Source organism: Gymnoscopelus microlampas (genome assembly GCF_963454915.1).
Source record: "Gymnoscopelus microlampas genome assembly, chromosome: 4".
In the NCBI taxonomy this organism is placed as follows: Eukaryota; Metazoa; Chordata; class Actinopteri; order Myctophiformes; family Myctophidae; genus Gymnoscopelus; species Gymnoscopelus microlampas.
In genome coordinates this window covers 14,681,156-14,703,258 of record NC_139941.1, presented here as the reverse complement: position 1 = coordinate 14,703,258, position 22,103 = coordinate 14,681,156, and the positions used below count along the sequence as shown (strand labels likewise).

General features: G+C 40.0%; 1 protein-coding gene across 1 annotated transcript; it reads left to right on the top strand.

The window, feature by feature from the left end:
- Nucleotides 1-15,382: 15,382 nt before the first annotated feature.
- fam47e (family with sequence similarity 47 member E) lies at nt 15,383-21,801 on the top strand (the record flags this gene model as incomplete). Its single annotated transcript, XM_084054373.1, has 7 exons — nt 15,383-15,444; nt 16,560-16,920; nt 19,800-20,000; nt 20,770-20,979; nt 21,089-21,226; nt 21,489-21,566; nt 21,697-21,801. 7 exons carry the CDS (start codon nt 15,383-15,385, stop codon nt 21,799-21,801), a joined length of 1,155 nt encoding a protein of 384 aa, XP_083910499.1.
- Nucleotides 21,802-22,103: the final 302 nt, after the last annotated feature.

The window sequence follows — 22,103 nt, the reverse complement described above, 5'->3', positions numbered from 1 at the left end:
CTTGACATGAAAATGTTTGAGACCCACTGATTTAAACGACATTAGGACACAAGCCCAAATAAGACACTACACATTAGAAACAAGCCCCAAAACAAGCAACTTTACAGAAAAACAAGCCCAAGGTCGCTTATAATAAGCAGACATGGCAACACTGGTGTGTAGAAAAACACAAGCACCCTGAAACCCTCAGTGGTCATTTAAACCCCACCAGAGTGAACTAAATGGAACCAAATGGACCCGTCAAGGTCCATTTGGTTCCATTTAGTTCACTCTTAGGGTGAATTTTTAGTTCAATTAGCACTGGGGATTTTACCGTCCAGCGTCCTTAAGCTGATGTCACCGCTTCAAGGCACAATAATAAAGCCCCACAGATAAAAACAAACAAACAAACAAACGCAACCTTATAATGCCCCACAAACACAACCGTATAATGCCTCACAATTATATTATGTGTACTTCTAAGTGTGCCTATTTGCCCCTATTAGGAAACAAAATCCATGGGTGCCAAATATTTAATACTTTAATACTTAATCAGAATAATCTACTTAATTGTCATTTATTTGCTAGGATGATGGCATACATATGTAATATTATGGATAGGCTATTGGCAGTTTTTTTTTTTTGCTTTCTACTTGCAGACCAGAGAGGGGCTTATGAATGAATGAATGAATTTGCAACACATGCTTGTAATCACATGGACAGGATATACTGTAGTATTTACTCTGCATGTGAACTGGTGCACATTCAGCTGCATCATTCATGGGAGATTTATTTTGTATATCTTCATACAGCCACACTATCTGAGTTAAATGGAGAGTTAATCAAATGGAACCAAAATGTACACTTTACACAGGTAGCCTATATTACTCTCAGAGTAAAATGAAGTGTTAATTTAGTGCTTTATACATTTTATTTATAAACTGCTTTATAAGTAAAAAGCATTATTATTATTAATATTAATCTCTTTAAAAATGGTAAAAAGTTGCGTCGGCACACTGACATGCTGACCCCTTTAAAACCCATCCTCCATCTAACGGAGCATGCACTGCGTGGTAGGACCGTTATGTTGCCATGTCTCCTTAAATAACCACAGCATGCACATGAATAATGTCTCATTCAGGGAGCCAACGACCGTTGACGCGACTCTTTTGTTCAACGGGCAGAGGCGCTCATTGGCCAGCGGGCTCCCGGACCACCGTCTGAAGACCGCCCCCGCCGCACCCTGATTGGATGGAGGGGCGCGAGTGCGATGCCGAATTTGATCGACTGATTTCGGGGCGGGGCTGTTATAAAGGGGGACTGGGGGAGCTGATGCTGCTGCCTCACTAAGCACGTCTCCCCCAATCTTACACACATGGAGAGAAAAGAGCACATACACACCCAGGCATATACATTATAAATTATTATTGTTATTGTTGTTTTGTTGTTGTTGTTATTATTATTATTAATAATAATAATAATATTATTCACTACTTCAAATCTGGTTGTCCTCAGTGGTGGAAAAAATATTCTCATTATTTACTTAAGTAGAAGTATCAATTCTGTAATGTAGAAATACTCTGTTACAAGTAAAAGTCCAGAATTCAAAATTTACTTGAGTAAAAGTACAGAAATATGAGCTTGTAGATCGGCTATTTTCAAATGGCTGAAATATAGGGTTGAAGGGGTTACTGGATGTTTTGTAATAATAATCAAAATCTACAAAGTAACTAATTTAATAATAAAGTTTTCAAATAATTGTAATGGTAGTACAATATTTGCCTGAGATGTAGTGGAGTAGAAGTAAAAGTACTGAAAACTGGATATACTCCAGTAAAGTAAAAAATACCTCAAAATTGTACTTAAGTACAGTACTTGAGTACATGTACTTAGTTACTTTACACCACTGGTTGTCCTACTATGGGCATGCCATAATAGGAAAAATAATAAAAGCAGATCTACAAGCTTGTGAGCTTATAGGTTGTCTTTTTGTGTATAAGTATAAATGCTAAAAGTTAACCACATAACAGTGGTTAAGTTATATCTGCCGAATATGTTTTTATTGACAAAACGTGCATAAACATGCATGATCAAAAGAATGTCAAAAGGATAAAACATAAAAGCTCAAGAGGTTATTCCCATTGTGGTCCTTTGAGTGCAAATGATGTGTAAACTGAGTTGGGGTGAGGGGCGAGAAAAGACACACACAGAAAGATGTCATCCATAATGGGTACATTCATACAATTTTAACATACTTGATACTTCATACTTGAAGTAAAATAGCAAAGAACAACATGGGTACTGTAAAAGGAACCTATAATGAGCAGTCATTATAGGCAACAACAAAAAAGATTTTTGAAAATAGTAGATCTACAAGCTCACAATGCTTTGCAGTCGTTGTGAGCATGTAGACTGGCTATGTCTGAACAGCGTAAGTATACATTTGGCTTAAGGGGTTAACTTATATCTATGCCGAATAATTGCAGAATGCAATGAATATAAATATGGGAATATAAAAACATACTACTGTAGTAGTACTACTGTGTAATTGTAATTATGTAATTCTAGGCGTCTGCTTTAAAATCAGGGTTGGACTGATAACATATCCTTATTACCTAACCAAAAACCTCTATCACGTTTCAGGAAATAGCAGCAGTATGAAAGGAGAGGGTTCCTTTCACTTCGTGTGACATTTAGCAGGGAAAAACGAAAGCAATTACATAAAGTTTTCGGGTTACACTTTACACTTGCAGGACAAACATTAATTAGAGAATGCATGCTTAGCCATTCAAAGTGTTTCTAATTCTAACCTATAACGCAGTGGTTGTCAAACCTTTGAATAAAGTCCTGTTGCAAATGGACCCATATTTGGTTCCATTTTTACACTCTCAGAGTTACAGACCTGTAAGGACCGCTGTGCCAATATGTCTCGATATCAAATAAGTTCATCACAAGCTCAAGCTCATCCTTTCTTTTCTTTTTAAACCCTTCTCAAACTTTGGTTTAGAATATATTTTAAATACCATTAGGTCAAAGGGCATCTCCCAAAGGTATAAAATGTGATCATTTGGATTTTGTGGCATGCTAAACATTTCTCCATGGATGGTAGGAGGAAATAGGACACCTCAAGGGGTGATTTTAAACCACATATTGTGTGAGGCTGTGAGCTACCACCATATTTACAGACAACACCTGCTGTTAGCTGGAGGGCATGCATTTACCCGGAATGCTAGTGGACTGGATGGCATTTCAGATAACAGGTCAGGCAGCTTTGAAAGAGTCTGTGAAAGTCCACTCTCCACGCCATGCAGACATGGTCCACTGTGGCAGTGGCTCAGGAGGTAGAGCGGCCACTTGGCAATCAGAAGGTTCCCGGTTCGATCCCTGGCTCCCCCTGTTAGTGTCGAAGTGTCCTTGAGCAAGACACATGAACCTGACGTCCGAGCAGTTTGGTGCCTTGCATGGTTTCCTCCGCTGACGGTGTGTGAATGGATGTAATGCACATTGTAAAGCACTTTGGATAAAGCATCTACAGTATATAAATATACCATTTACCTTCTCCAATGTGGATGAACTGCAAATGACTTGCAGGTTTTGTACAATCCTATCTGCTTGTGAAGGTGACTTTGACACAGGTGTGTGTGTGTGTGTGTGTGTGTGTGTGTGTGTGTGTGTGTGTGTGTGTGTGTGTGTGTGTGTGTGTGTGAAATCCATTCACCAAATAAAAACTAGGACAACATTTAACAACCACTGTTTCCTTAGTGAAGCGATATAGGCTACATTGTTTGATTTTGATTTTATTTCGCTTACAGGAAATAAAATGTCTAAAATGCATTTACTGTTACAGTAAAATCTCCAGTGTTTATTTAACTCAAATGGAACCAAAATGGACCATGACAGGTCTGTGAGTCAGAGAGTCTATAAATTTGGTGCCATTTGTACACTCTAAGTTTTGAAGAGATAATTTCACTCAAATGGAAACAAAGTGGACCCTTAATGGGTCTGTAACTCACAGAGTGTACACATGGTCCCTTATGGGACCATTTGGTTCCATTGTACACTCTCCAAGTTAAACGAAGTGTTAATCTAACTCAAATTGACCCAAAATGGACCCTTACGGGTCTGTAACTCTGAAAGTGTCTAAACGGCCCATGGATGGACACTCAGGATTTTACCGTGTGTTTCATTGTACCGGGTACTATGACAATACCCAGGGGACGGTCGGGGGTGCTGGAGGGGGGGCGGCATCTGTGCAAACAAGGGGAGCAAAAAAATGCTAAAGAAAAGCATCAGGGGGGGAAGGATAACAGTCAAGTAATGCAGCAACATTGTTTCTGCCAAAAAAGAAAGGGGCGGGGGCGGGGTAAAACAGTTCAACCTTTGTAATCCTCTCTTTTTATGTTCGGTCAGTGGTGCGACACTGATTTTCTTTTTCTTTTTTTGTAGACGTTGGAAGCTGAAGACACCCGACTGTGAAGCCCCGCACAAAGCTATTTGATGATTGGAGTTCAACTTTGTATTATTTTTTTCTATGCAAGTGACATTATCCTCACGACTACACCCTAAAAAGGCTCCACTGTGAGAATAAGGCGACCATTCATACGGCCCACAAACAGGCAGACTTTTATCTAGAGGGTAAATGATTTTGAACTAATTCTTGCTGACCAATCTGGGTATCTTTTGTCTTCACAGCTTATCCATTGTGTTCTTGTACATTCCCTACCAGGAAACTGTACCAATAAGGCTTTTTTTTGCACTTTGGAGACATGACCTGTGCATGGCACAAACAGTGAGGGCATTTATTTGGGCACAATGTTCAGTCATGAGGTGCCAAATTAAATTATTCTCTTGAATGTGCCATACATTCTATACAGCCTGCAGGTCTGGAGCACCCCATGATAACGGTTTACTCTCACGTTGCATCCTAAGGAACAGCCTGTCAGTTTAAGGTCAATCTGATTCCTCATCTGCACATTCAATTGTAAATCATTGGTCACTGGGTCAATTAACTACAGAACAGTCTAGACTGTTCTGTAGTTCATTCTCGCATTTGTACACATTCTCGTAGAAGTAATAAAATATGGATAAGAATTACAGATACATATCTAAGCTCAATCAATGATTGGGTCAAAATTAGAGCAGTTCTTTGGTGGCACTGTACAAATAAATATTGGAATTCAGATCTTCAACTGCCCTCCATGCATCAGATATGAATCATAAATGGCCAAGTTTGAAGACTTTGTAGACTAAATTACATCTTATAACTTAAAATACAAGTATACTATACAATACAAAACAAATGTACTAGTCTGTGAGGGCAATTCAATTTAGGGCACCAATAAAACAGACAGGAAACAAGAGAGCTACCTGAGGACACATACAGCCGGAGGTGTGCTGGGGTCACGCCTATGCTTCCTCAGTTTAGGGTTAAGCTTGGGGTTAGGGGTTAGAGGTTAGGGTTAGGCTTGGGGTTAGTGTTAGTGTTAGTTTTGAGGGAACATAGGGCTGAGGGAACATACTGTAGGTATGCTCTCGGTGCACCACACCTGTTCCCAATCCAAGGAAGTGTATAGTTTGTTGTACATATCAGCTCTGTCTCAATTAACAAACATTTCTTATCGTGCCTCAAACAAGAAAAATACTTATTTAAATACTTCTACTCCACTACATGTCAGAGGCAAATATTACACTTTTCACTTTCAGATTCAGATGAATATTACAAGACATACATTAATCAATCTAAAAGCTCACAACACGTCACATCACAACGATTTTTTAGATTGGCTATTTAAAAAAAACTTCATAATGAGTACATTTTGCTTTAGTATTAATTACATTTTGATGACAATAATTCTGTACTTTTAAAGTTTTGAATACTGAATACTTTTACTGTAAACTGAGTATTTTTATATTGTGGTATTTTACTTAAGAGTACTGAGTACTTCTTAAACCATTGATAGGGATTGCACCACGGTGGAGCCTGGTACCGAGCGTTAGTCATGGCACTTTAGAGCCTGAGACAAGCTTTGTAAGGCCAGAGACTGATATACAGGCATGCTTGTGGTAGTGGAGACTTGCGGAGCGCCAGACCTTTTCAGCTGAGGTGATTAATGCAACCTGAGACATTAGGTTTCATGGGAGGGGTACATTATACTGAATTTATACTGTATTTGTGCTAGATCCATTCCATGCTCTCCTTGGAGATAATCACTGCAGCCAAAAGAACTCGCTGTGTGGCAGGCAGCATGGAAGGAAAAAAACTGAAACCTAAGTAACCTGGTAGTATGATAAATTGGAATGTGCTACAAGAGGAATCGGTTGGTGCAACTGAAAACATATTTTAGGTTTTGCACTCGCTGGCACACTGTGTGCATGTCATTTTCACAAAAAAACACATTTATATCCATTTAAATGGAATGAATTTAAAGTCATTCTGTGTAACTTTTTCAATTAAAAGTTATTTTTGTTATCTTTCACCCATATGTTTTTCACAATAACCATTCTAATACACCTGTGGTAATTGGAGGTGGTCTCCCAGCTCTTCTGGGAGACAATTAGATCCTCTTGTCAGGTAGGACCACAGAGGTATAGAGGAGGAAACTCAAACCGCATTATCTCCCCCGCCCAAACGGGCGTTCCTTCTACAAATGGCTCTTAAAAATATTGGATTTTTTCACCTAACAACATGCCCAGGAGTCCCTCAGGGCTCTATACTGGTAACTTTTCTGTTTTCACTCTACATTACATATATCTTCGCTGAAAATAGCCGATATTAGCTATTTTCTGCACAAGTTTGCCCCACAATACGGATGCTGGGGTAAAGTCTCTCTCTCTCTCTCTGCCCCCCCCCCCCCGCCGACACGGTCGAGGCAAATGGCCGCCGCCCACCCTAGAGCCTGGGTCGGCCTAACGCTTCTTCCAGTTAAGGAGGAGTTTTTTGTTGCCAGTCACAAATTAATTGCTTGCTTAAAGTGGGACAATGTTGGGTTTCTGCTCTATATGTAAAGTGTCTTCAGACAACTTGTTGTGATTTGGCACAACCAGGAGATATTTACTACAGGATACACCCTTTTCCTTTTAGGCCTATGGTGTTTCATGGTGTGACTGTAGTTTATTTTGTCAGCACCAGCTGAGTGATGGGGTGACCATAAAGTTCCTCTGCTCACCTAGGTGTGGCCGACTTCCCACCATTGAACATGTGTGTTTTGCAACTAGGGAGAGCAAATAGCCTAATTGTTTGAGAATGCGGAGGAGGAATGAGAATGACAATGGCTGCATATTTAAGCTTTTAATCAGTTGAACAAATATATCATATGATTTAACGCAACTTCATTAAGTAACTAAAAGTTGAACTGCTCCCTCCAATTCTCCCTCTGGGGGACTGAGCTTGACTCAGTTGTTCCCAGCCATGAGAGACAGGTTATGCAACGACATATGCATTGAGGGCAGTTAATCATGCATAAAATCATTTGCGAGTACAAGCTCAAAAATTAAATGCGTATTATCTCAGGGTGCATGCGCCCTGCAAGACTCCTTGGCTTGCTAATATCAAACAATAAAGTTCTTTGCCCCAAATTTCTAGCGTGCTCCACTTTATCTATTTTGTGAATGTATAAAGTCCTCGAGCCAACAGTTGCCTCCTGATCGGCTGTACGGAGTCACCCTTGATACAGCAGCCCAGGAGGCACTAAGCCTCCTTAGTCTTTGGAGAAAGCAAGCTCCCAGTGGTGGAGGAAGCACTGAGATTATTTACTGAAGTAAAAGTAGCAATACCACAACATCAAAATACTGTTACAAGTAAAAGGCCTATACTCAGAAATGTGCTTGAATAAAAGTATTGGCATCAAAGTACCAAAAGTTAAAGTATGAACATTTTTCAATGTGTTTTATTCTACTCTAAAATGTGCTTATCTACAAGCTGACAACGCTTTGCAATGTGACGTGTTGTGAGCTTGTATATCAGCTATTGTTGAATAACCACTTAGGTATAAAATTGGGCTTAATTGGTTAATGCATGTTTTTTAATAATATCTAAATCTACAAAGTAACTAAAGTTTTCAAATAATTATAGTGGCGTAAAAAGTACCATATTTGCCTCTGAGACGTAGTGGTGGCAGCGGTGGCCTAGTGGTTAGAGGGGCGGCCTTGATACCGGAAGGTCCCTAGTTCGATTCCCCAATTTATCACATCAATCATGAATCACCGCTGAATAGCCCTTGAGCAAGGCTTCCATGCAGGGTCCGGCTGGAAACAAGTTTCGTACTTAGTCCGACACCCTGGGTAAACAACAAACTTTGCTTTGCTTTGGGGTAGAAATATTGAAAAATCTACTAAAGTAACAGTACCTCAAAATTGTACTTAAATACAGAAAATGTAATTTGTTACTTTCCACCACTGGTATCTAATCCTGCTTTTAAGTCTTCGGAGAGGGCAAGCTTCAATCATGTGTTCCACTGCTTGCTCCTCTCCACACTTTCTCCAAGAAAGTCTGTGATAAAATAAATCAAAATACAATGAGGCCAAACAAGGATGTTGGATATTCGTATAACACAAGTGTGGGACAAACTGGAGCAAAACTTGAGAAGTTTGGCAGCTTCCATCTCCTATAAGCTGTTGATGACAAGGAGGGACACACTCTGAATTTCCAGAAGAAGCCAAACGATTGACCGTGGAGACACCTTCGACACAGATACTTTCTCACCGGCTTGTTCTGAGTAATTCCTCAACATCCTTGAGACATTAAAACAGTTTCAGTAAATTCCACTAAAATCAGCATGATGCCAACTCCTCTGATTAGACAGTAAACAAAAACATTTCCTGTATATTATGCCTGTTTCCTCCCATTGTGCTGGCGCTACCAATGACAAGTCGAAAGTCTCTGGAGGGATATTAATGCTGTCCTGTTGCTTTGGCTGACCCCTTGTTTATGCATGCTTAGGAATAAGCAATCCAAGGTACACACATCATCAAACAGAACAAAATATACAGATGAATCTGATTACGAATGAAATAAAAACAAAGGAACAAGAGAGAAATGAATGAAATGAAAATAGAACATCCGCTCAAACACTACAATCACAAGAATATTCAGAGATATTTGGGACGTTGCCACGTCAATAATAATTAGAATCTGCTGAGGTGAATCAGTTCTTTACTTATCACTTATTTGTTGTGTTCTGAAGGGCTGAGGTAATTAAGCTGACTGTGGATAAAATCATAAAGCAATTTGTTTTGAATAATTTGAAAACTCCACCTTTGTCATACATTGCAAGACTTATGCTCGTGCCAATGGAATGTGTACTTTGGGAGTATACGGGACAAACAGCGTCAAGATCCTTTTCACATCCCAACATTTACTCCCACAGCTCTGTCAAAGGGGCTGAGCCCAGGCAAGTCAGGCCATCCTGGGACAACCACTTAGAAAGCGGTTTGTAGACAATGAACATTTTCACAGGTATCATATTTCAAACCGGGACGCCAGCGACAGAAGTTCTCTGCTCTGCCTTTGTATAGAAAACAACAACAATGCAAACAACAATAGAAGCACTAAACAAAAAAGCCCAGTCTTCAGTGTTGAGCTCCATTATTAAACACTTAAGCCCAATATACTTCTGTGTACGACAAAAAGGGAGGAAAGCTCACAGTGTGTCGCATTGTGACACGCTTTGAGCTTTGTGAAAGAAAATATATCTATGTATCAATTAAATTTTTACATTTTGCCCAAAATAGGGACACCAGGGCTAATGAGGTTAATTAGATTAGTAGTTAAATCAATGGATGATAAACTGCGACAAGTGGTTTATCAGTGAATACAGATAATCTTCAGCTGATGTTGAACTGTGTGACAGGTTTTACCATCCTGGCTGGGGAATAACGGAATGCAACTGGCCCGTCTGGGACAGAGCCCTAAGGAACACTTTTATGGCAGCTTGGCCTCCAAAAGGCTGATTCACAACACGGTCAAAGCAATGGTCAATCTGACACCTAGCCCATGCCATGCAAGTCACTATACGGTGCCAACTCAGACAATAAAGAAGTGGTTCCCCAACCGTTTTACCGGAGCCCCCCTTACATCTGACAAATGCTGAGACCCCCCACATGCACACACTTGAGTTTTTCCAGATTTGTTAACCACACTTAAAGGGTAAGACCACTTTGTTAGAGGTTTGGGTTGTGTAGTTACCTTGCCATGATGTAACTCCAAAGGTGGACAAGAAATCAAAAATAATTGCTACATTGATTAGAAATTGATAATTCAAAATATGCTCCTCATTGACTTACATTGTACAGTAAAACAGCTCTCAAAGTCACTCCTTTAGCCCATAAATGAACCCAAACACAGCTGATTCAGACAATATAGAACATCACCAAACCCAGTACTGTTTTTTTTTTTAATAAAAAATGTCAACTTCCTGTTGATTTTACTATTTGAAGATTCGGATCCGGATCCGCCGATCCAGTCCAGGTTTTCTTTCTAATAAAAATAGCTAAATCAACAGTAAGCTAACATTTCTATTAAAAAAAAAACAGTACTGGGTTTGGTGATGTTCTATATTGTCTGAATCAACTTTGTTTACATTTGTTTACATGCGAAAAGAGCGACTTTGAGAGCTGTTTTACTGTACAATGTAAGTCAATGGGGAGCATATTTTGAATTATCAATTTCTAATCAATGCAGCAATTATTTTGTATTTCTTGACCACCTTTGGAGTTACATCATGGCGAGGTAACTACACAACCCAAACCTCTACCAAAGTGGTCTTGCCCTTTAAGCCTATATATTTCTTGTACGACGGACAGTGCAAATAGCTGATCTACAAGCTCTCAACATGTCGCATTGCGATGCGTTGTGAGCTTGTAGATCGGCTATTTTCAGTATTTACAAGGGGAAAAAAAGAAGACGTTTTCTGTATGACAAGTTGGATTGATATCACATTGAGAACATACAGACAGACAGTGGGTGATTTTGTGCAACATATTAAACATTCCGGACAACCTCCAAACAGACGAGGCCTCATGCCTTGGCCCCTGTGATCTTTGGCGTCCCACCCAAGGGGGGGCCCTGACCCCAGTTCGGGAAACACTGCTATAAAGCCAAGTGGAAGAGAAAGCTGCTAGAATACTCGAGCGTGGCGGAGTCACATGAGAATTTCATCCACATTTCCGACTGTTGGAATCCCCCATCCCCCCCCTCCCCCGTGAAATGGTACCATATTGACGTAGTGTGATGATGCTTGCTGATCACACTCAGAAGGCCATGAGGCGGCTGCATCATGCTGTTGACCTAAACCAACCAGTCCCATGATATACGCAGCACGAGGAATCCATAGGCAAGAAAAGACTAATGCGAATGAAAACCACTCAAGGACAGTAGCCAGCCTAGCAGACATCATCTGTTGGCAAAGCACTTAACCCCTATATACTTAGTCATAGGACAAATAGTGAAAATAGTAGCCTTGGATAAAGATAGCACATCTACAAGCTCACAGTGCATCGTGAACTTGTATATCTAGGGTTTTTTTTCATTTAGAAAATTTGCAATAAAGTTGCAAAATGTCCCCAACCAGAAATCACACATTAACTGAAAATTGTGCGTCGTGTTTTTCTGTTAAATGTGTTGTTTTTGGCAAGCAGTCATACAACTAAATACAAATTAGGCCTTATAATCCACATACAAGCTCTAATCTGGGATTTATGAGGTCCTATTAGTTATGGTTCTCATCTGTCAATATTTATGTCAATGTTTATCATCTAGTGAGGAATTTGGAACTATTAACCACTTTGTAAGCAGCAGAAATTTTCAACCACACTTAATTTGTCATAGATCGTAATGATCCGAAGCTGATAGCTTTGATCCCAAATGTAGGCTACATCAGCTACACATCATCACTGTTGGGTGGAAACCTCTATGTCCAAAAAACTTTCCTTTGTATTATTATCAAAAACAAGTGTAAAATAGCGATCCACAAGCTCACAGCGGTCACATTACGAAGCATTGTGAATTTGTTGTAGATCTGCTATTTTCACTACTTTTGTGTGATGTAGGGCATCAACGAAAAAGAGGTTTACTGCCTGACAACGAAATGTTAGTACCATCCAGTGGTGCAACGTAACTAACTAAGTAGGCCTACACTCAAGTACTGTACTTAAGTACAATTTTGAGGCATTTTTACTTTACTGGAGTGTTTCCAATTTTCAGTAGCCTACTTTTACTTCTACCCAACTACATCTCAGAGGCAAATATTGTACTTTTACTCCACTACAATGATATGAAAACTTTAGTTACTAGTTACTTTGACGATTTTGATTATTATTACAAAATATACATTAACCACTTCAGCCGTAAATTTCGGCCATTTGAAAATAGCCGATCTACAAGCTTACAATGCGTCGTGATGCATTGTGAGCTTGTAGATTCCTATTCATAGGAAAACTTGTGAAATGGGACATTCTGCATAATGAGTATTTTCTACTTGTACTTTTAGTACATTTTGATACCAATAATTTTGTACTTTTACTCAAGTACATTTTTTATTCTGGACTTTTATTTGTAACAGAGTATTTCTATATTGCAGTATTGATACTTTTACTTAAGTAAAAAATAAAACTTTTTCCACCACTGGGTACTGCCTGACAACGAAATGTTATTACTGTCCATCCAGCCCCTCACAGTCATGGCAGGAGCCTATTCAAATCTACTGTGTAGTTGAGAAGCAAATTGCAGGAGCACATTAGACAGTTCAGTGAATACATTCAAATGGTTTTGTGAGTTGGTGTGTCACTATAAATAGGGATCAACAGTGTTTAAAGAGGGGAAACAGTAGCCTCTCTGTCCCAGCAGTGCTTTCCCTGGTGTGTTTGAACAGCATGAGTGGGGGGGGGGACTTGAACTAAAGCTAATTAGCTAATTCATCAGCCCTGACGGGAACCACGTGTTGACAAAACGAGTCAACAAACACCACGCTCTAAATGTCGAGATGAATATGTTTTGCAGCATTATGCAATAGACTCTACGTATGGCAGCCATATTGGAAAGAAATTGGCCCTCTTCCTTCACAGGTGTTAGCAATGATGGTAATGAAGTTCCAGTTCCACTCTGGTCAAACAGAGTCCGGGTGCTAATATTGTGCATGTTGGCTCACTGGAAACACTCTGCTACACCAGGCAGTGGAAAGTGTGGTCCAGGGACCCTAATGGTTCCTTGAGGGGGTTCCAAATGGCCCCTTATGGGTGTGTAACTGTGTACAAATGGCCTCGTAAGGGTCAATTTGGTTCCATGAAATTAAGATGTCTGAGAACCACTGTGCTACACTGAATGGAACATTAACATCATTGCCACCTGTGAAGGAAGAGGCCCAATTTCGGTCCAATATGCCTTCTGTGCAGAGCCTATAGCCTACTAGTAATGAAAGTAGATAGGCTTATTACTCGACTATTCGCAAAAGTATTAATTGGAGAAAAGTTATACTACAGTAGAAATATACAGTGGTGTAAAAATTACTCAAATTCTTTACTTAAGTAAAATGGTATCAATACCACAATGTAGAAATACTCCATTACAAGTAAAAGTTTGGATACTTAAAGTACCAAAAGTAAAAGTACACTGCTCATCATGGAGAATGTCCCATTTCAAGTTTTCAAAATGAATAAAAATCTCTTGAAAATAGCAGATCTACAAACGCTTGTAGATCTGCTATTTTCAAATAGCCGAAATATATAATATAGAGCTTAAGTGGTTAATGCATGTTTATATAATAAAAATCTAAATCTACAAATTAACTAAAGTTTTTTAATGAAGGTAGGAGTTACAATATTTTCCTATGAGATGTCGTGGAGTAAAGTAAAAGTATTGAAAATTGGAAATACTCCAGTAAAGTAAAAGTATCTCAATATTGTACTTAAGTACAGTAATTGAGTAAATGTAATAGTTACTTACAGTGAAAACTATGCTGAAACGGTTATAACCAAGAAGGAGCTAGAGTGGATTTATGAATGATAGGCAGAATAACCACAGATCTGCAACTACCACCTAGAATTCTTATAATCTAATGAGGAGGGCCCTCTAGTGGTCACATGTTCTGCAATTGGCCATCACGCATCTCTCTCTCTCTCTCACACGCACGCACGCACGCACGCACGCACGCACACACACGCGCGCGCGCGCACACACACACACACACACACACACACACACACACACACACACACACACACACACACACACACACACACACACAAATCAGAAGAAGGTTACATTACGGTCAAACCAGATACAACTGCTGCACATGCTTATTAACACACAGAGGAAAAACGATAACACATTGTTGACATACTACCATATTATACAGGAATTTATACAGGAAAAAGCTTAGCTAATGGTCCCCATTAGCTACTCAAGGATATATGAAACATCGTCTTCTCCAGATAGACAGACTTCCCATGATAGCTGAGACAAAACAGTATTTAACATTTTTGCATTTGTCTTTCGCAATCCTCCCAATTGCAGGCCACAGAGCACAAGTTTGTGAACGTGACCCAGACTCCCAAACACAAGGACAATAAGTTGACAGTTATATTATATCCCACTGCCATAATACGTTCAACCAAAGGCTGATATTTCATAAGTTTGGATGTAAAACAAGTGTCCATAAATGGGCAGCCTAGCTATTTCAAAGATAGTAACGTTTTTTTTTGTGTTCATTAATGAACACAATATCTGGGGTATTTGGAATATCTTGCAGTGAATTGACACGTTATTGTGATCAAACCAGTTTAGTTTTACAGTGCTGTACATTTTTGTTGTCCTTTCCTGCACTTCTCTGATCTAGACTGAGACCAGATCCACAGATGGCTGCAGCCATTTAAGATGTTCTTTCCAATATGGCTTCTGAAAGTAGATAGGCCTATTATGTAGAAATGTAATGAATGTCAATCAATGTAAAAAATACTCCATTACAAGTATAAGTCCGGAATTCAAAATTTACTTGAGTAAAAGTACAAAAGTATTGGCATCAAAACATACGTAAAGTACCAAAAGTTAAAGTACACTGCTCATGATGCAGAATGTCTCATTTCAAGTTTTCAAAATGTATACAAATCGTTTGAAAATAGCAGATCTACAAGCACACACACACACACACACACACACACACACACACACACACACACACACACACACACACACACACACACACACACACACACACACAGTTAGTTCAGAGGTAGATTTGTGTGAACTCCAAGAACCATGATCCCTGGCCGTTACCATAGCAACCGACTAACAAACGTCTGGGGGGTAGAAGGAGAGCCACTGTGCTTTCCCAGCAGCACACAAAGGATAGGCTATACATTATTTCACCATGGTTAAATAAATATATCGAGCACAGAAACGTCTAAAATCTCCATGGCTTATAAGACATTTCACCTCGGAGCCAAAGGAAACACTGTCCAAGCCACTTTCCCTTGGTGAGTGAGTGTTGTTGTTGCATTCTCATAAATTGTGAAATGTAGAGTACTCTGTTTCAAGAACACACCCTAAAAGTAGTAGGATAGCCCAGAGGCTCACAACCTTTTCAACTGAGACCAAAAATATATATTTTATTGTAACCCTGGGACCAAAACTTGGGAAAAATATGTTATGAATCAATAACTTAAGCCTGAATTTAAAAAAAGTAAAAACAAGCTCCCAATCGCAACATTGTGAGCTTGTAGATCTGCTATTTTCACTATTTCTTAAGTTTGTATTTATATGTTTTCATTCATGGAATGTTTTCGATTTTTGGAAAAGTACTGAAATTATTTTGAAATGTTTTTATTTTATCGTTATTTCAGAAAACATATTTTTTATATTTGTTCATTTTATATTTGGACATCCTCCATGTATGATGGTCCATCATGCTCATGCATGTTCTCCAGGTCTAAACCTAAGCCTGAAGTAAAGTCTTTCATTTATTATCAATTTGTAACTCTGACACAGTGTACAAATGTAACCAAATGGACCCTTAGGGGTTTGCTTGGATACATTTGTATACACTCCCACTGGGAAAGTGTATACAAACGTGTAACCAAACACAGGAGTCTGGGAGTCTCCCAGAGAGTTCATTCAATACTGATCATTTTAGGCAGTGGTGGAAAAAATACTCAAACCTTTTACTTAAGTAAAAGTATCAATACTGCAATGTAGAAACACTGCGGTAATCAAAATATACTTAAAGTACCAAAAGTAAAAGTACTCATTATGCAGAATGTCCCGTTTCACAAGTTGTCATATGTCTAAAATGTATACAAAAATCTTTTGAAAATAGCCAACGTTTAAATAGGGCTGACGTGGTTAGTGTATGTTTTGTAAAAACTACAAAATCTACAAAGTAACTAGTAACTAAAGTTTTCAAATAATTGTAGTGGAGTAAAAGTACAGTATTTGCCTCTGAGATGTAGTGGAGTATAGAAGTAAAAGTATTGAAATTTGGAAACACTCCAGTAAAGCAAAAGTACCTCAAAGTTGTACTAAAGTACAGCACTTGAGTAAATGTACTTAGTTGCTTTACACCACTGATTTTAGGCTACGGTGCATTGTTCAGGTATAAAGAGAGGTTGCAGACCAAGTACCTGAAAGACCCGAGGAACAAAGCGCACCTGGATGGCAGCGGCTGGCGCTTCTTGAACGTGGGTCTGGATGACTTCAGAGATGGCTGTCCGACCCTGGCTGTGTTAAGCAGATCTCATCATGTCCAGAGTGGCCTCTGTCCTGTCCTGTTCCACAGAGGCACAGCGGCCTGCGCCTCCGGCCGAGGGCCCAGAAAGCAGCTCTCCTCCAAAGACCTGGCTTGTTGCTTCTCAAAGCAGCAGACCCATAGACAACAGGTGGCTGCAGTGGAAGCAAAGCTCAAGCACCATCCACTGGCCTTGTATCCACACTATGAGCAAGGCATGCCCCCAGAGGTAAGTGGCTGTTATGAGAGTTCCTGTTTGTTTGTTTATGGTTTATTTTAGATGGGTCATTTGCTAGCATATTATTATTATTAGGCTATTATCAATATCATTATTATAATTATTTAACAAGGAGAGGACTCGGAATAAACCAACAGGCTTCCTTCCTTTACTGCACCATAAAAAAGAAATCTATGTACTTTGTATGTACTCTTTATATTGTATAATAAATAAAACTAAACTGAACTCAATCTGATCAGCTGTCAGGATAGAATGATCACAGTTAGACCATGTTGGATGGACTGTCTGTGCCACAACAGTGCTGCCAAGTATCAGGGATATCGACTCCTATTTTATGAAAACAAGTAAGACGCGCGAACGCAGCTTGAAAATAACAATAAGAAGAATATAGCTGCAAGCAGCGATAAAACGGGGCCAGGAGAGAGAAAGAGAAATGATAATTCCTTTAACAGGTCAGTTCATGAAAGTCCTTGCGGTCTTGTTTCCAATGAGGGCCTGTGAGCAATTAGGGGTTAAGAGTCTTGCTTGTGTCGATGACAAATTTCATCGACACATTTGCTGACCTGGCCTGGAATCGTACCTGGGGCAACCAAAGCCTCTGGCTCCCTAGGCGGGCTCACTAACCACTCAGCTATGGCCGCCCCTGAGAGAGAGAGAGAGAGAGAGAGAGAGAGAGAGAGAGAGAGAGAGAGAGAGAGAGAGAGAGAGAGAGAGAGAGAGAGAGAGAGAGAGAGAGAGAGAGAGAGAGAGAGAGAGAGAGAGAGAGAGAGAGAGAGAGATGGAAACGGAATAGGAATAGATTGAAGAGACAGAGAGAGAGACATGGAAACGGAATAGATTGAAGAGAAAGACATGGAAACGGAATAGATTGAAGAGAGAGAGAGCCATGGAAACGGAATAGATTGAGTCATGTTTTTTGCAATTCAACTTAAATGAGTGTGCATCAAGTGAGGCTTGAACCAGCAACCTTGCGGTCGTGAGGCACTCTTAGGTAGCTGCAACACTACCTATAGTGCTATTATAGCTTTGTCCAGGCTGATGTTGTCTGTTGAGGATCACAAACGCTTGCCTTCTGTCATGACCCAAGCCCCTGTTTCACTAACACTAAGATCACTCGTTCACAAACCATTTACCAATGAAGAAATTGTACATCTCCTCAGAAGCAAAACTAGTGAAAGTAGCCGATCTACAAGCTCACAAACCATTAAAAGTTGTCAGATTGTACATCGGCTATTTTCACAATGAAGTATGTTATACATTGAAAAAACATACTCTCATTGCTATCTGAAAAGTTGTGAGATTGTAGATCAGCTGTATGTAAAAAACACTCAATTAAGTATTTCATGTTATCTTTAACAATTGCAGATGTATTCATTGATAGTCATGTTGTGTGAAATGCAACTTAGATGAAGTCTGCACCAAGTGAGGCTTGAACTGGTGACCTTCAGGTTGTGGGGCACACATTTAAGCGAGAAGCCACCAACAGACAAGAACCTGTGAAAGGAGATCACACAGATGATACAGTTTCACGCAAATAGCTGAAAAATCCTGGGTTTAAGTGTTTTTCAAACTGCTCAAGATTGCGGACAATCTAAGGGCGGTGCTTACTGGTCAACGTGATAGATGTGTTCCTCATTAGTCAAGGCACATGTGTAAGCAGGTCTAATGGCTGTCGGCCAAACGAGGCATGACTTTTGCCTGTTTAAAGTTTGCATTTTCAAAAAATTGCTATAGCGCCCCCGTTTGACCAATTGGAGTAAGATTGGTTTCAGTGATACTTGGAATGGCCCTTTACATTTCTGCAAAGTTTCAAAGAATGGTAAGTCTGCATGTATGTGTTAGGGGCAGATGAATAATTGTCATAAAACTGCAATATTCATTGGCTCATTAAAGCTTCATTTTTTCACTTATGGAAGATATTTTGCAAACGTTTTTTGGTATAGGTCCAAAGTTCATGTGTAAAAAGTTTCGTGCAGATTACTAAAAAATCCCAGGAGGAGATAGGTTTTAACTGTTTTTCATATAATTCGAAATGGTGGGAGATCTAAGGGTCAGAGGTCAAAAGTCAGAGTGTGAAAGTTGTTCATCATGAGGAGACGCATGTGTGTATTGAAGTTTTATGGCTGTAGGTAAAACAGGGCATGAGTTGTACCTGTTCAAAGTTGGCATTTTCAACTGAGTGCTATAGCGCCACCTTTTGACGAAAGATTGTGAGATTTATTTTTTGATCGTTTTTCATGACCATCTATCATATGGCCGAGTTTCATAAAAAGCGTATGCACGGTTCAGCCAGAACTGGCAAAAACGGCAGAAGAAGAAGAAGAAGAAATGGAATAATGCGAATAACAATACGGGTCCATGCTGGAAGCCTGGCCCCGTAAATAGAAAGGAATGAGCAATTGTAGAGAAGTGTAAGGCGTTTTCAACTTGCCATCCGGCCTGAAATATGCACAAATGACATGGAATTCTTAGATATCCCAATAGATGAACTTGTGTAGATGATTTTAGATGTGTTATTTTTGACTGTAGCTGCTATATTTCTCTCAGAGGAGTGTAATTAGTCACCCAGGGGCAGGCGGATTTCAGTCACACTGTAGTGCACTCTGAGATCTGTCAGCAGCCAATGAGAGCGTGAGTCACATGGGGGCGCGGCTGCACACAGGCAGTGCACACAGACACACACACAAAGGTCTGTCGGATTAACGCATGCCTCCCCAACCCGAGCACGGTTTCATAGTAAGCTCCACTTGCGCGGAGGCCTTCGGCTGCGTTTGCAATAAAGTGTAATATTGACACTAGTGTCCTGAATGATTCAGAATCCATTTCCTTCAGTTGTTATGTTTTGCTGTCACCTCATCTTTATCCTGCAGTTATTCAATGAGGTGACATCTGTTCTGGACCCGTATGTGTGTGTAAAGAGAAACTCTGCGGTCCCCGCGCCTGTCACAGAGCATGTGGAGAGGGGACGTGAGAAACAGTGCCGTGAAGAAGAGTGCACAGAGCCAAACAAGCAGGAGGAGACTAATGAAGTTGTCATTGAGGAGAAAGAGACATCTCCCAATGAAACGCAAGTACAATGTTGACCTGTTGAGGAGTACTAGCATTAATACCACATACATCATTAACCACTTTTCAACCTAGCATTCCTAATTTGGGCATGTCATCATATTGCAAAAATAGACGATCTACAAGCTCATAGTGTGTCGCATCGTGACACGCTGTGAGCTTGTAGACAGGGTATTTTAGCTGCACAACACTATCATATGACGATGCATGAAATAGAACTTAAATAGGTAATTATTCACAACCAATGAATGCATACATGAATATGACTGATAGTATGATTGTCAATATATGTAGATAAAAAATCTACATTTTCTTATTTGACAGCAACCCAACAATTAAAAAGCGAGGCCCAAAGAACCCTTACATTAAACTGAAAGTAAGTAACACTGGTGCTAAAGAAGACCAGCCCCCATCCCAAGACCAGGACATCGAGAAGGTCACCAAACTGCTTTGTGACTGGGTTACCTCATTGGTAAGAGTCACTTCCAAACTAGACCAACATCTTCCTTGAAGCTGCAATCCACAACTTTATTTAGTGAATAAAACCTTATTTTAACCAATCTGTAAATAATTTCGCCCTTTCTAAAATGAGCTGTCCGTCTTAGCCCAACAACAGAAATTTCAGCACTGCACGAAACCCGGGTTCAAATCCATCTGGACATATTACAAATTGCAGCTTTACCAAACAGATTGGGAAGAGGAAATCCTGTTTTTTCATGGTCGTGCCATTCTAAAACAAAATAACCTCTGAATGCTTGTGATCACTTCCCACAGGGCGGGGAGACAAACAACATTACTGAATCAACCATACTGGGTCTTTTTGTCAGCGACTTGGAGAAGAGGCCGACACTGACTTCCCCCATTCAAGTTGACAAGGCTGAAATCTTGCCAGACGAACTACGCAATCCTGTCACAGCCTTGTGCAGGCAGGACACAAATGATGTGCTCTGCAAAGATTCTGAGAGACATATTGAAAGGGCAAAGGTGCCATGTTTTTGCATCAAAAATCATTATTCATAGTTGTTTGTCTTTGTAATGTGCACCATAAATTCTTCATGTAAAAGGTAATGCATGGTTTCTGGTTGCCCATCAGCACAAACCAAGAACCAAGAAGCCTGTTTGTGGCACCAGATTCCATCATTCTAAACCCTGGAAGAAAAGAAATACAGAGGAATTGGACCCAAACGTCAACCCTGAGGAGCTGGAGTTTGGAAACCAAACAAGTGAGAAGGTAAGGTCTATCGTCAGATGCAGTTTCTGAAGCCTTCCATTTTCCTTAGTGTGTTCCTACCACTTCGCATCCCTATTTTGGACACGTCATTATAGGCAAAATGTTTTAAAAAAATTCAAAAATAGCCGATCTACAAGCTCACTACACATTGCAACCACATTATTGTTTTCACTACAGGATTTTCGCTACAGGACACCATCCTATGACAAAAGAATAGAACTTAAGTGGCTAAACGTGTGAAACACCACATTTTGCTCAACAGGACGAGGCGCTAAAACACATACATGGAACCCAAGCTTTCAGGCAGTTTGTCATCAGCAGGGGACTGAGGGAACCAAAGGTAAGAGGCAACACCATCCAACAGCCGTCCGACTGACAGTTCCTGCATTGATTGACATCTATTCGATTGAGTGTTGTTGATTTTAATGCACATTCTGATTTCACATTCAATTCAATTCTTCACTTCGCAGTTTTTGAGCAATGTCTTCTCTAAAGACAAACCAGAAACTCAGATGAGAAGGGGACCTGATGCAGTCAGCTCACCTTCAACAAGCAGGGGAACGGTGGTTTATTAGTTGGGGCTTAATGCAAACGCTTTAAATGTCGCAAATAAACCAGGCTATCACAGCAGATGTGGCATTGGTGTATGTTTTCATTGCTATAAGTACAACCACATATATTTACAATAGATGTTAAGGATACACAGGTACAATATGCAGTATATGTATGCAACACCCAGAATTCAAACCCACGACTCCTGTGGGAGCCAAGCATCTTAACCACTGGCCTAAGAGGGAATCCCCGGGGGAGATATTAGACACTGCCACACTGCTACACATACAAACGTCCACTTGGACTCAAGGATGAGCTGAGAAGC